Raw genomic sequence first — 14201 nt, forward strand, 5'->3', positions numbered from 1 at the left:
TCTTAGCTTTGACAGACAGGAACTGATAATTTTTATACTCTTTTTATTATAACTTATGTAACTAGATATTCTATATTTATTATATATATGTCTAATCCTGTGAGTCTCTGTGGCTACATGAGAGTGAAAGAGAAAAGGATGTAAAATTGTTGAGTTTCTAAAAGAAAAAATCTGTTGCTTACTTTCATATTACTCTACAAATTATTAAAATTATTATTTCCTCCCTGTTTCTTCTTACTTACATAAGGACTTATTCTTCTTTTATTATGGAAAAAAGTTAAATGAGAACCCATGTTCACTTTTAAAAATATTTCTTACTTTTCATGACTCTTCTTCTTTTCTATTTTTTTCTGCACTAATGCATCATGCTAGTTCTCATCACTTCTCAAATTAATTTCCTCTATAAATATCTATTGCACTTTCAAGTCAATATAATATTTTAATACAGTAAACCCAGGACGGAAAGAATGTCTATTACTGGAATGTACCACCACACTATTTGAGACTACTTAATTTTGTGGTCTTCATTTAAATTTATAACCAAAGCGAATAAACTCAAGACCAGTTGAATGAACCTCTCTAAATCTGCAATACCTGATGTGGTACTTTGCTACGTCACTTTTAGCACACAGAACTTTTGTTTTAAATTGTAAATGGAGGAAAAGCACACAAATGTACAGGCCAGAAGCCGCACATGTAATATATAATATAAAAGAATCCTGTAAAATGTTAATTAGCACCATGAATACCCCACTGAAAAAGCAATACCCTTCACACTGAAGAGGGAAAAGAGTGGGCTGTACCATCCCCAGCAGTCCAAGAGAGCAAAACTAATCAATCACATCAACAAATTTAGGCATCAAAACATGCACCACCTTTTGCATTTTTTTTTCTTTTCCAAATAATAAATGTTGCATCTAATGCTCTCTTTAAAGTTTAATTCAACTAAATATAGCTATGTATTTACGTCCAGCTTTGTCAATCCATTACATACCTCCATAGGGCTGCATAGACAACTGCCAGGGTGATCAAGGCCAAGCATGAAAGACCACTGCCTACTATTAAGGTCACTGAGGGTGTACCAGATGATTCCATGATCTGTAGGTTATAACAGACAACCATGAGCAAAACCACCCTCCAGCAATTAAAACAAGTCAAAAGAAAAAAAAAAAGCAACAAAATCCAAACAGCCACGCTGTCACAGGTAGCTTCAGTAATATTACTTATGAAGCAGAAACCTACTTAATTCCAAAACTGATCCATACACAACTCTGAGATCTCCTTAATTTTTGATACATTCCTCAGAGGCCTTTGAGCTTTAAAATGCCTTATGCAACCTGCATGATATTTTGAAAAATAAAAAGTAGTGATATTACAATTTAGTAGAAGACTCTGATGTTTGCACAAGTTTAAACTACTCCCCAGTTAAAATTAATTAAAAGATATATTCATCTTGAGAAGCACCAATAATACACAAATTGTGTATTAAACAAACAGCTTGTTTTCACTATAATATATTAAAGATCATCCCGTAATTTGTCCCAGAATTCGATTCATGCTTGTTGCAGAATTACCAAACTTTCTGACTTTTAATAACTTTGACTTCAATCCACTATTCTCACATGCTTAATTTCCTTGGGCCTCTGATTGTCTGGAAGGAATGGCAAGATATCTATGGCAACAATATAACAACCCTTCCAAAAAGAAGCTGCAAATTTAGAACTATTTCATTTGTACTCTGTGTATTAATAAGAAATGAAAATAAATAAATGACCTTGAAAACAAACTTGCTTTCCCTGCTGTAAAATAAACTATTACCATCAGATATCAGTTGAGCTTTTTCCTCCATGTGTATATGTGCTCATGTTCTGAAATAGACATGGTATTTACCAACACAAATGGAAAAAAAAAAAATAATCTAAAAGTTTCAAAGGATAGTATGCCTGGTTTACCAAAATGTTTTTTAAAGCCGCAGAGATGTATTGTAAATTACATTTATCAAGATATCTTTTGTCACCCAAAGAGGAGGTAAGACTGATGTACTTTTAGGCCAGATCTCAGGCAGAAAGTACCATTTTATTTCAACCACTTTGTTTCAAACTGATCTACTTTGCTACTAAAAGGAGTGCTCACACACTTCCAAAACCAGGAACATTAAATTATGCCTTAGCAGGATACCTTAACAAATATTTGCTTTTTAACTATTCTTACATTCAGTCATCCTGGGAGTGTCTGCTTATACATATCCCTTCTTTCTCATGAAAACTTGATTATTTTTCTTACATCATATCAAGCGACTACATAGAAAATCTGTGCTGAAAATGTCCAATGCAGATCTGCAATCTGTTTAACTACAGTATCTAGGGTTTTCCTACCAAGTGCAATAATAAGCCCTGCACATTCCCCTGGAAAGGCTGGAAACCTTTAAAAAGCTTGTTAAGTTGATAATTGTTCAATACAAAAGTTTTCAACACATTTGCATCACAATTAGAGGGCTTCCTCTGAAAAATTCAGAGTTCAAGAACATGCAGATTTCACTAGGATTTAGTTATATCACAGAATATGGAATTCATTTCTGTGAGACAATGTAGACACCAGGAGACTAACATTTGCCTACCTGCAATATTAAACAATTCCTCAATGCAACGTCTGAAATATACCTGAGAGGAAAGCTCGACCAGTTCCCCCACCCCCCGCAGCCCCCCCGCCATTGCCTTTTGCATTAAAACTGGATTTTTCCCCCCCCTTTGTTACTTACTATTTCTCTAGGTTGCTGAGCCAAAATGGCGAAGGTAGAGAGACGATCACATAAGCATTTCGTATGGGATGCATCGGTAAGCACAGTTTTACATCCCTGGGTGGACCAGGTTCCCAAAGAGTCGTTCCTGCAAAGGAGAGAGAGAGGGAGGGGGGAAAAAATCGGGATAATTACGCCTGACGGCCAATTCCGTAAGGAGACAATGCAGTTTAACCGCGAGGGGAGCGGAGCGGAGTTCCCGGACAGCAGAGCGGTACTTGTTGTGGGGCAGGACCGGCCCCGGCGGCGCCCCCGCGGCGCGGCCGGGCGGGAGCGGGCAGCGCGGAGCGGCGCGGGGCGGAGCGGAGCAGGCAGTGCGGAGCGGAGTGGAGCTGTCCGGCGCGGCGGTGCTGACAGCCCGGCGCGCTGCGCTGCGCGGAGCCCCGCCAGCCGCGGCAGCAGCCGCCCCCTGCGCTGCCAGCCACCTCCGAGCCTCACCAGAGCACTGCGAAAAACTCATCGGGGGAAGAGGGGGAGGCTTGTTCTCTCTCTCTTTTTTTTTTTTCTTTTCCTACCGGCTCTGTTTCTGGCCTTTTTGGAAAAAATGTGATGGCCAGTAGTTGTAGTCTCTTTTTTTTTTTTCTTTTTTTTTTTTTTTTTTTTTTTTCCCTCTCTGGTGTGTGTGTGGCTACTTTAAAGGCAGATGGTTCTCAAATGTCTGTCTGGGTTACGCCAGTTGGACTGGGAGATGCCGGATCTTCTGTTCTGATGGCTATTTTTGCTGAGGATTTTTATTTTTTTGGTTGTTGTTTTTAGTGATCAGCCTTAGAAATTTCACCCTGGAAACGGCAGCATCAGATGCCTCCAACTCTTGCCTTAGCTCCAGCAGAGGGGTGGATTTCAGTACAGCAGCGCACAACATCACTAAAGAAACACACGAGTTCGCCCTCCAGACATCACTCAGTCAACTCGCCTTTCCTTAGCTCCCTCCCCCTTCTCGATTTCTTTTTCTTGGGGTGGCAGCACCACGCTAACCCCAAGCCAAAGCGATCATTTGCTGGCACCTTTCACCAACCGCCCCTAAACAAAACAAGATGATTAACACAGCCCCCGAATTCAATTAGACATTCAATATGCTAATGCAAGATCTGAAACCCACCCCAGCAGAACAATAAAAATGGTATCAACCCACGTTTTCTTTGTGCGGGTAAGGAGAGGGAGAGACAAAAAATCATCTCTCCCTTTTACTGAACTGCAGTGGAGGGGAGAAAAATTTCTTTGGGAAAAATGTGTTGGTTTCAAATAAATCAAACCTGTTATTTTTACATATGTTTTGTTTAGAGAACAATTGTGTTTCTTTCTCCTTTTCCCCCCCTTCTTTCATGTCCAGGGAGCAACTGCAGCGACTCTGCTGCCAGCAGCAGCATGTGCACTGTCAATTCCTACCCATTTCACCTCAGGTCGCTAAATGACTTGAAAAAAGAAAAATGAAGGTGGAATAAACAAGGTGGGGGAATAATAATTTCCAGTCACTGTGATCACCCTTTTTCACCTCTTCTGCCTCAGCGATCCACCTTTGTGAGCTGTTCTATATGCCAGGACCCTCATGCAATGGCAGTTTGTTATCCCGAGCCTGCTCTCAGAGTGCAGTTCACCCCAGCCCACCTCAGCATTTTGTGCCACTAGTTTTTGAACACACACCAGATGTAACCCTTACACACTATTGTCTTCTGAACAGTATCCTGTAATAAACAAAACAAATAGCAACTGAGGGAGACAAATGAGAGAAAATCGCCAATTCTTCAAGCCACTAAAGCTGCCTGTTAGCTTTCCTTCACAAATTGTGTCTTTCAGAGAGCCACAGGCTAAATCAACATCCACTTTGAAAAATATAGTTATATATTCCAAATTCTGAAGGATTATGTTCTGGATAACTTAACCAATTCATTTTATTAGCTTTCCTGTCTCTTATCTTATTGTGACACACAGTTAAGGCCAAATGAAATGTATTTTTCTGTGCTGATTAAATATTAAAGAATGATAGCTTAAGAGAAATTGACATGTTTTAAAACAAAAGGATGCTCTTATTCATCCTGAGACTAAGATTTCCTATCTTGGATTCACCCTGTACTGAAAAGCACTGGATGCGCAATACATACAGTTAGCACCAAACCCTTGCAGATGGTGTCCAATGCATAGAGTTAGACAAGTTCTAATTATAAAACATAGACAATCATAGGGGTCAGTATAATTTAAAACAAAACATCTGCTACAATTATATTTAAATTAGTATAAATCATGGGCAGCCTATCAGGTTTAGAGGGGCTTATTCTGTTCTTCAAGTCACTTGCGCAAAATCAAAATTCCAGTCATACATTAGCTGAGCAGTTCACTTTTGTACTATATCACCAGTTATTACAAATACACTACATATTTTGCAAAACTACTTGAATACTACTGAAAATTTTAGTGGAATTTCCAAAAGCACTCTGAAATGAAGAAAATACCCTAATTGAATTTAACAATAAGATATGCATTGACATGGCAGAAGTAGAGTTCATCTAATATGGACACTTTTTACATTTAATTTCTCATTTTTTTCAGTGACACACCTCAGTTTCCTGCCTAGCAGCATTATATTTGAATATGTAAAGGAGGAAAAATCAGTGATTAAATATGGTCTATCTCTCTTTTCTAACCAGTTAAAAAAAAAATCCCCATTAATAAATTTATTTGTAGCCTGTTGAAATGATAGCTGACAGAAGTTGTGCAGAATGTTACACTAAGTCCATGAAGGAGAGAGAGTAATGAGCAGAATCCAGAAGAAAAGTGTTACTGAAAGTTGTTGCATGGTCCTCATGCTTGCAGAACAGTAAATGTACGATTACTAATTTACTTGGAGATGCTGGACATTTTGATTTGTTGACATAAATTCAGTATTTAGTTTTAGGTATAAAGTAAATAAGAGATGGAAATACAGAGTTAAAACAGAAGTATTATATTTAGTACAGCTCAGTGCTACACTTTCAATGAAGTCCTCCATCTATGATCAGTCCCTCTTATAATGCAATTTTTCTGAGTCAGTCAGAATCTATCCCATATCTGGAAGTTTTATTCCTTTTTGGTGTGATTTCCTTTAACTTTGTGTCCAACATTGAGGTTTATCATGTGAATATTAAAGAAGGCACCTATTATTCTTCTGGATCTTTCTTGTTATGCAGAAAGCTATAAAGGAGTGACAGGTACTATTAACACATGTTCTATTTATATCAGGGAAAATTATCAAATTTAAAATGCATAGCAAATATAGATAGAGGTTCATGCCCATTATTGGCAATTTTGTACTGTTCCACTGAGCTACTGATGATTTAATCAACCTGGCAGAATTCCCATGATATAAGCAACGGAATTCCCAAGAAGCATAGATTCACCATTGCAGATCCTGTGTCATCCTGCAGTTGAGGCAGGGGAAAAAGCAGGGGAAGCAGGGGAAGGAATCTAAGCAGGATGTAATTTGGGCCCATGTATCTATGGATAATATGGCATAAGTACAAAAAACCCTGCAGTTTTAACATTTGTCCTTCTCAGACTAGTTTTACAGTTAGAGGAATGCTGGAATGTCATTTTGAAATCCTTTCAGAATTTAACTTAAACTTCTTAGTTTTAAATCACGATTTGGGAACATATTGACAATGAAAATGATGACCAGGTGATATACAGAAAAGTATTTTAATTGTGTATTATATAGAAGAAATAATGTGATTTTTACTCTTTAATAATGAATTATGCAATTTGCATGATGTATAAGTGATGCTCACTACTGAGAACAATGATATGACTGTCTCAGATATTGAAATGGAAATGTAGTTTACAGGATTGGAGCACTTGTGTAGAAAAAAAGATTCATTCACAGACACAACTGCCAATCTGACACAGACTGATGATCAAGCGACATTCAATATGCTAGTAACTAATGTTTCCCTAATTTTGTGGAATTTTTCTTGGTCTCACGTTTCCCCTGCCCTTTGGCTGAGCTGGCGAAGCTCATGAGAGGCATTCGCCTCATAGGGCAGGTGGACAGAAGCAGTGTGGCCCGGAGCCACAAAATAGAAATAGAATATACAAAATAGAAATAGAATATAAAATAAAAGATAATGCAATTCCCCATGAACTCTGTCCACACTAAGCAGCCAGTCCCAGGAAGTGATACTGCAGTCCTGGACAGCCAATCCAAAAGAGAGGAAAAAAAAAAAGGGAAGGGGGGGAATGGCAGAAAAGCCCAGAGGCCTCTGCAAAATGGCAAAAGGCCGGACTAAACGTGCTGACTGAAACTCCCCCTGGCTGCGCCCAAGAGAGAGAGAAGAGAAAACCAGAAGGCCCCACTCTCCTTCAATCTGAAGCATCACACCAAGGGGATGGAATACTCTTAATGATCAGTCTGGATGTCAGTCAAGCTTTGCCCCGTCTATGCTCCCCTTCCTTGATGCTTCACACCTGTGGGCAGAGCACTCAGAGTGTCCTTGGCTCTCAGACCGGAGCAATTAAAAACATTAACTCTGTGCTGGGGTGTTATCTCTTGTTCTCAAACTAAGTCCAAATAATGACTTTGCTAGCTATGAAAAATAAAGGCTTCTAACTGCATGAAGAAAATTAACCCATTTTTAGTCAAACCAGCACATCATGACATGGTTTACCACTTACTATTGACATATTTTGTTAAAATTAATAATATACATGTCTTACTAATTGCATTTTCTAATCTACTTTAATCTACTGATGAATAAAAATCAACTATGACACTGCTGTCAAAACAACTAGCTTAGCTAAGGGCTCCATCTCATAATACACACTGTCTACCTTATTAGTTTATTTTGAAGAATTTTTTTTCAAATGAAAGATTTTTTTTCTAGAGGGAGATGCTTTTATACAGAGATAAAGAAAGTTCACTATGCCACTATGCCGTTAACTTTTTTTTTTTTTCCCCGTACTGGCAACTAGTGATCCAAGTAGTTGCCCACATTTTGATCATCATGACGAAGAGATAACATCTTGGCTATACATATATATATGTTGGTAGCTTACTTCAGTAATTTCTTTGATGATTGACATCTGTGTTTAAAGTAGGATGAGAAACCTTTTCAACCATGAAGTTACATTACTAAAACAACAGAAGAAACTGGTATTTAAGTAAACTACACAGAGGTTAAGAAATTATAATATTATTTCTCCTGAGATAATTTCAATTCTCCCCACATCTTGGGTGTGTATGTTATTATACAACTAGGTGCTATTTTTTCTTCAGGACAGACTGGTATTCCCACTCTATTCTCAGTAAAGAATGTCACACAATGATGAGAAGCACGGGGAAAATGCAAACAAATTTTTTTTTTAGCCCAGCAAAGATAGGAAATAAGCTCATGCCTCCTTATGAGTAACAGATCATGTACATCATTGTGCTTGTTCAGATGTGCTGGCTGGCACATTAGTGAAAATAAAGTCCTTCCAACACCTGCTTAGTTCTTTACACCTGGACCTAAAATCCCAGGGAAGCCATAGGGAAGGCTCAACTGCAGGAGTCTCCTTTTGGTTGTACCTGTCCATATGTCTGATACATGACCTAACTCTTAGTATGCATAATTTCTACTGTGATCAATCTTATCCCTATGAGTAGTATACAGCAACATCTGGTTTATCTCCACAGTTTTTCCTAAAGTGGGGAAAGAAAGTAAAAGAAAACAAACAAACAAGCAAACACAAAAACCATACACACAAATAAAAGGTGGATGCAAACACACTTTGCTTAATAATGTCACACATAAAACTGTAGTTTAACAAAGTATTGTTTACCCTGAAATTGTTCATACTATTATCATGATGTTGTTATAGGGCTTTATTTCCCCTCACACATTTTAGAAAAACTAACGCATAAAATCACAGAAATGAAAAGAAACAGAATGGACAAAAATAACTGCCTTATGACTACATGTCTAAAATCCCACAGATGTCCCAAAAAGCATGTCTGAATTTGTGCGGCATCAGAAGAAAAAAAGCTGGGTGATGAATATCTTGCAATTGGATCTCCAACCAGAATAATACCAGGAGTTCATTTTCCTAGAGAATAAGGTCACTTTTGCAATGCAGGTATTGAATTGTTTATTTTTCCTCAATAACATACTTATGAATTATTTTTTTTTGCCAAAAAAGGTAGAAAGCCTTGAAAAACTAATTTTCTCTCTGATCTTTACATAAAAAATAAATCCTGTTTAAATTTTATATTAAAAAAAAACCCAAAAAACCCCAAATGTGCATCTGGCTGCAGAGCAATTTTTATTCCAATATGATTTAAACCAGAGGAGATACTAAACCCTAAAAAGTAGGTTTTGTAACAGAGCCATTGTAGTTATAAACATACATTGTTACATTAACTTTCTAATAATATACAACTAATAGAAAGGTATGAAGGAAGATCAAAAGTTGCCTTGGTTATCAGTTTGACTATTATAAACAAGTGATTCATCAGAATGGGAGCTATGGTAGTGAGTATTAATGCTTGGGGGAATATTTTATTACTCTTTATAACTTTCCTGTCCATAAAGTTTAAGGCATGATGCAGCACACAGTGTGCATAAGCTGTGCTGCAGTCAATAGTTGCTCTGCCATTAGAATACCGCAAGTGTATCAAAGTGGAAAACGAAAAGAAATTCTAAAGGAATTGTATGACAAAAATTCGATGAAACAAATATTAGGAGTTTCCTGCCTCCTGGTGCATAGTTCTTGATTACTAGTGCTCTGTATCACTGCTATAACACAGACATCATTAATAGAATTACAGGTTCCATTCATGTTTTTGAACATCAGACAAACTACAGTCATTCAGCTCTCTTTCCGTACTTTAAAGAACCTAATGGATGGACATTTGAACAAGAGCATTCTCCCCGCTTTCCCAAGATTATAGAGAAAAATCTCGTAAGAGGATGAGTAGTGATACATCAAAAAAAAATTGAGGGAAACCAATAGCTTTTCATAGCTTCATCTCTGCCTGACCTTGTAGATGCTCTCAGAAAGTAGCACAGGAGTACGTACTGAGCATTCCTGCTATGTACACACTGCCAAAAGATGTTGGTATCTGCTGAGGATTTATGAGAACTACGACTTCTTTCCCCATAGAACTCCAGAATGAACAGAGTGAACAAGAGGCCAGACTTCCCTTCCAGGATCTCTTATCCCAAGATTGTGATTTCCTAGAAACTATGAGAAGCAAGAGAGGGATATTTCTTATTTTCATAAAAAAACAATAACTGAAGCAAACTGGTCAACTACAAATTTGTAGAATTTTATAGTGAATTGCTGTCTCCCTTCCTGATGAGATCTCATTTCTTAAAAGTCAGTAATCTGATTTTGTCTTTCATTTCAATACAGTTTTCCTAAGTTTGTTCACTGCAAAAAGGAGATATAGCTGACAATGCTGAGTGACCAAGACAACAAGAATCATAGAAATATAGAATGTCTTGAGTTGGAAGGGACCCACAAGGTTCATTGAATCCAACTCCTATCTCTGCATAGGACAATCACAAAATTCACACCATGTGTCTGAGGGTATTGCCCAGTCACTTCTTGAACACTGTCAGGCTTGGGGCTGTGACACCTCCCTGGGGAGCCTGTTCCAGTGCTCCACCACCCTCTAGGTGAAGAACCTTTTCACAATATCCAGCCTAAACCTCGCCTGACACGCCTTCCCACCATTCCCTAGTGCCCTGTAATCAGTCACCAGAGAGATCAGTACCTGTCCCTCCTCCTACCCTTGTGAGGAAGTTGTAGACCCCAATGAGGTCTCCCCTCAGTCTCCTCTTCTCCATGCTGAGCAAACCAAGTGACTTTAGCTGCTCCTCATATAGCTTCTTCTCTAAAACCTTCACCAACTTTATAGCCCTCTTCTGGACACTCTCTAGTAGATTTATATCTTTTTTATTCGGTGCCACCCAGAGTGCACACAGTGCTCCAGGTGAGGCTGCACCAGTGCAGAGCAGAGCGGGACCATCACCTCCCTCGAACATCTGGCAATGCTGTGTTTGATGCACTCCAGGACACGGTTGGTCTTCTTCGCTGCCAGGGCATGCTGTTGGCTCATGTTCAACTTGTCATCAACCAGAATCCCCAGATCCTTCTCCACTTTCCAGCATCTCATTCCCTAGTCTGTATGTAGAGCCAGGGTTGCCATACAGAATCGGGCACTTACGCTTGTTGAACTCTATGTGGTTGGTGATTGTCCAGTTCTCCAATTTGTCCTGATCCCTCTGCAGGGCCTCTCTATCCTCGAGGGTGCTAGCCCTAAGAAGGTTCCCTGTGGAACCCCACTGGTGACTGGTTGCCAGCCCAATATAACCCTTATCAGAACCCTTTGAGCCTGACCCATCAGCCAATTGCTTACCCACTGCATTATGTGTTTATCCAGGTGTGTGCTGGATATCTTGTCCAGGAAGATACTGTGAGAGACAGTATCAAAAGCTTTACAGAAATCCCAAAAGATCGCATAGATCATGTTACATTTTGCAAGTATGCATTACTTAACTGTGGGTAAATGTAGAGATCAGGCTCTTCATTTAAGTGTCTGTATAATGCATTTGGTTTCTTGGGGTAAAGTCATATTGAGACTATGTTAAAACGTATATTCGCAAAGTTTGCAGAAGTGAGTTTAGTAGCATTTTGGAAATGTACAAAATCACTCAGTTTCAACTAATTTTACAGGATAATATCATCAGATATTTAGGAGGAAAAAAAAAGGCTGATTTCCACAGCTATTTTATTAGCTTTCACTCCTTGTGGTATCAGTAAAATCTCTTGTATTCATTTGTTCAGACTCTATAAATATTTGTGTAGGCTTATACTGATCTAAGGAAACCTTGCCATATAATCTTTTCTCAATGATCAGCTTGTGAAATCTTTCACAATGATCTATTATTCTCAGGGACTCCTAGTGAAAAGAATCCTTGTAAATTGTATATTGCCAGAAACTTGAAAAGATCAGGGGCTTAGAAGTTTATCCTGGAAATTAGGAATGTCAAAGCTTGGATCAGGGTTGTAGTTGTCATTAATGTTTCTTCCAAATGACAACATTATCAATAAAACACAGGATCATTACTTCAGGTTTCAAGACTAGTTGTGAGCAGCAGGGAGAGGAACAAGTGGGAAAGGGAGTTGAGGAGAGGGAGAACAGAGGCTAGGCTCCACCATGGTTACTGTTACAACACCCTACGCTATTCTTGATTGAATGGCCAGATAAAACTAAAATCACAACATGTCTAGTCTCCTCAGAGAGTGCTTTGAAGTAGGCTCCAGAGACGACACTCATGAGGTAGGAAAAAGTTAAACCACAAAATGAGAATGGCAGAAGCAAACATGTTAAGTGGTCAGGCACTGAAATGATGCACATTACTCTTGCGAGGCAAAAGAGAGTCAAGTTCTGTTTTGGAGCTAGATGTGCCCATGGTGCCCGTGCTACTTTTCAAACTGTGAGGTTGTGTTCACTTTGAAGATGGTCAGTAGAGCCTGTCCCTTTTGTCTCACAACTCAGTGGTTGTGACACAAAAGAGGTGAGTTCAATTTCCTTCTCTGTATGAGAGCTGTTGAATAGATATTTTGCAGCAGATAACCTAACCTCAGACTACAGTATATTCTGGTATGAGAGTACACTAGTCCCCTCTTGTTGAAGCAGGTGCTCAGTGAATAGAACTATGCATTTGGCAGAAGGTGAAGTAAAGCACGGACTTTGTAGCCATACTGCAGGAAGACAGGGACGGGCACCTGCATTCTAATTCCTGCCCCACTCAGTATTACTTATTGAGCACATTGAGCATTCAAATGACAGTGTTACATGTTGTCTGAAGATACTTAGGTTTCATACATGTTGCTTCATATCTTAGCTGCATGTCTAAGAACCTTCCTGGTTATCAGCTTCCCTTCCCCTGGATCTTGTGATAACACCCGCTGCTCCTACACAATCCTACTGTGTATCCTACAACTCTGTTACCTGTTGGGTTCTCTGAAGAATATGTTGTGGAGCTATGGCAACTGGAGCTAAATTGCCTCAGTGTCCAATTTTATAGAAAGAAATAAAGACTTTTATTCTGTCTGCTTACACTTTGAAAACAAACTTAATTCAAGCCAGGCTGAGATAAAATAAACAAATAGACAAACAAAAATAGGACATAGTTATAAATGCTTTTGAGACGCAAATAAATAAATAAGAAAATAAAACCGACATTTGCTCTACTGACACAGGGATTATGTCAACAGTGTGCCTGCCCTTTTATCCAGCTGTTATTCTGCAAGATTTGCTAAACATTCAGTTTATAGAGTGCTGTTTTCTGTATATGTTAGGCCTCAGGTTATGTCCTTTTCCTTGTGTAAGACATTTGCTTTTTATAAACAAACCTCTTTTTTAAGTTCTCCCCAGGAGTCTAAACAGATCTAATCTATTTTTCCTCAAATGGATTGATTTCTTCCTTATTTGGGAGATAATCTGGTCATCCCTCTTAATTAAAATAAGTATTTTTTTTCTTCCTTAGAGATGTGTCTTTGTTAGATCAGATGTTATCTTGTGTAACTGACTGGCCAATTAACAACTGCTTCAATAAGAGCAATGCTTATCTTCCTATTCTCTCTTTGGTGAGTCAGAGTGCACCCTGACTAAACCTGTACCAAATCTTTTATTGGTTATCAGGCTGTACATTTAAAAACACATTTGATACAAATACCTCAGTAGGACAAAGGCATATAGCTTGCTGTTGGTTCTTGACTGATATCAGACACACAGTGATTAGCCAGTTTGAGGTGACAAGACCTTTGTAGTGACTGATACTTAACGTATTCAGTTGGATATATTTTTTTCATTGAAAACCTTAACTACAGATCATAAAAGTGAGTAATCTTTCCCTTTCAGACAATCAATATTTAGTTATAATATGAAAGAATAGGCCTAATGATAAACAGATAGCAGCTAAACGGTTCCACTGTGTTTTTTTAATAGGAGTGCCTAGTACAGACACTAGAAGAAGGAGGTGTGTATCGCTCAGCATCACAGCACATGGAAACAGATTCCACATTTCATCCGGAAACTGCTGAGAAGAGAATTAGGGTCTACACTGTGCCATGTCTGGACAGTGAACTCTACGTACAATGGATTGTGCTGACTGAAGGGCACATGTTGCAGAGGAGGCCACTTGTGCTGCACTAGGTTCAGTGGATTCTTTGGACATGCTCTGAATTTGATATGTACATTTGTTGTATGTCTGATGCATCCACAATGCAACAGACAATTTGCATTTATATCAAGCATATATCTGGAAGTCTCAGAAAAATTTACTGCACTGAACAGTGACAATACAGGATTTGAATTCTCTTGTTCCTCTAGTAAATCAATTTCAGCTAGTCCCAAGTCAGCTAGATTGTGCGTTTAGACAAATGT

At 38.6% G+C, this 14201-nt stretch overlaps 1 protein-coding gene across 7 annotated transcripts in view; it reads right to left on the reverse strand.

Annotated features, from left to right (window-relative positions):
• Positions 1-14201, reverse strand: part of ADGRB3 (adhesion G protein-coupled receptor B3) — a 445285-nt gene that overhangs the window by 88252 nt on the left and 342832 nt on the right. For all 7 annotated transcript variants that reach the window (XM_071806930.1, XM_071806929.1, XM_065834941.2 and 4 more), the window contains 2 exons: positions 2759-2885; positions 995-1098 (listed from right to left, as the gene is read on the reverse strand). In XM_071806930.1, coding sequence (XP_071663031.1) covers positions 995-1098; positions 2759-2885 — 231 coding nt within the window. The remainder of the gene's footprint in view (positions 1-994; positions 1099-2758; positions 2886-14201) is intronic.

Source organism: Patagioenas fasciata, chromosome 3 (genome assembly GCF_037038585.1).
Source record: "Patagioenas fasciata isolate bPatFas1 chromosome 3, bPatFas1.hap1, whole genome shotgun sequence".
Lineage (NCBI taxonomy): Eukaryota > Metazoa > Chordata > Aves > Columbiformes > Columbidae > Patagioenas > Patagioenas fasciata.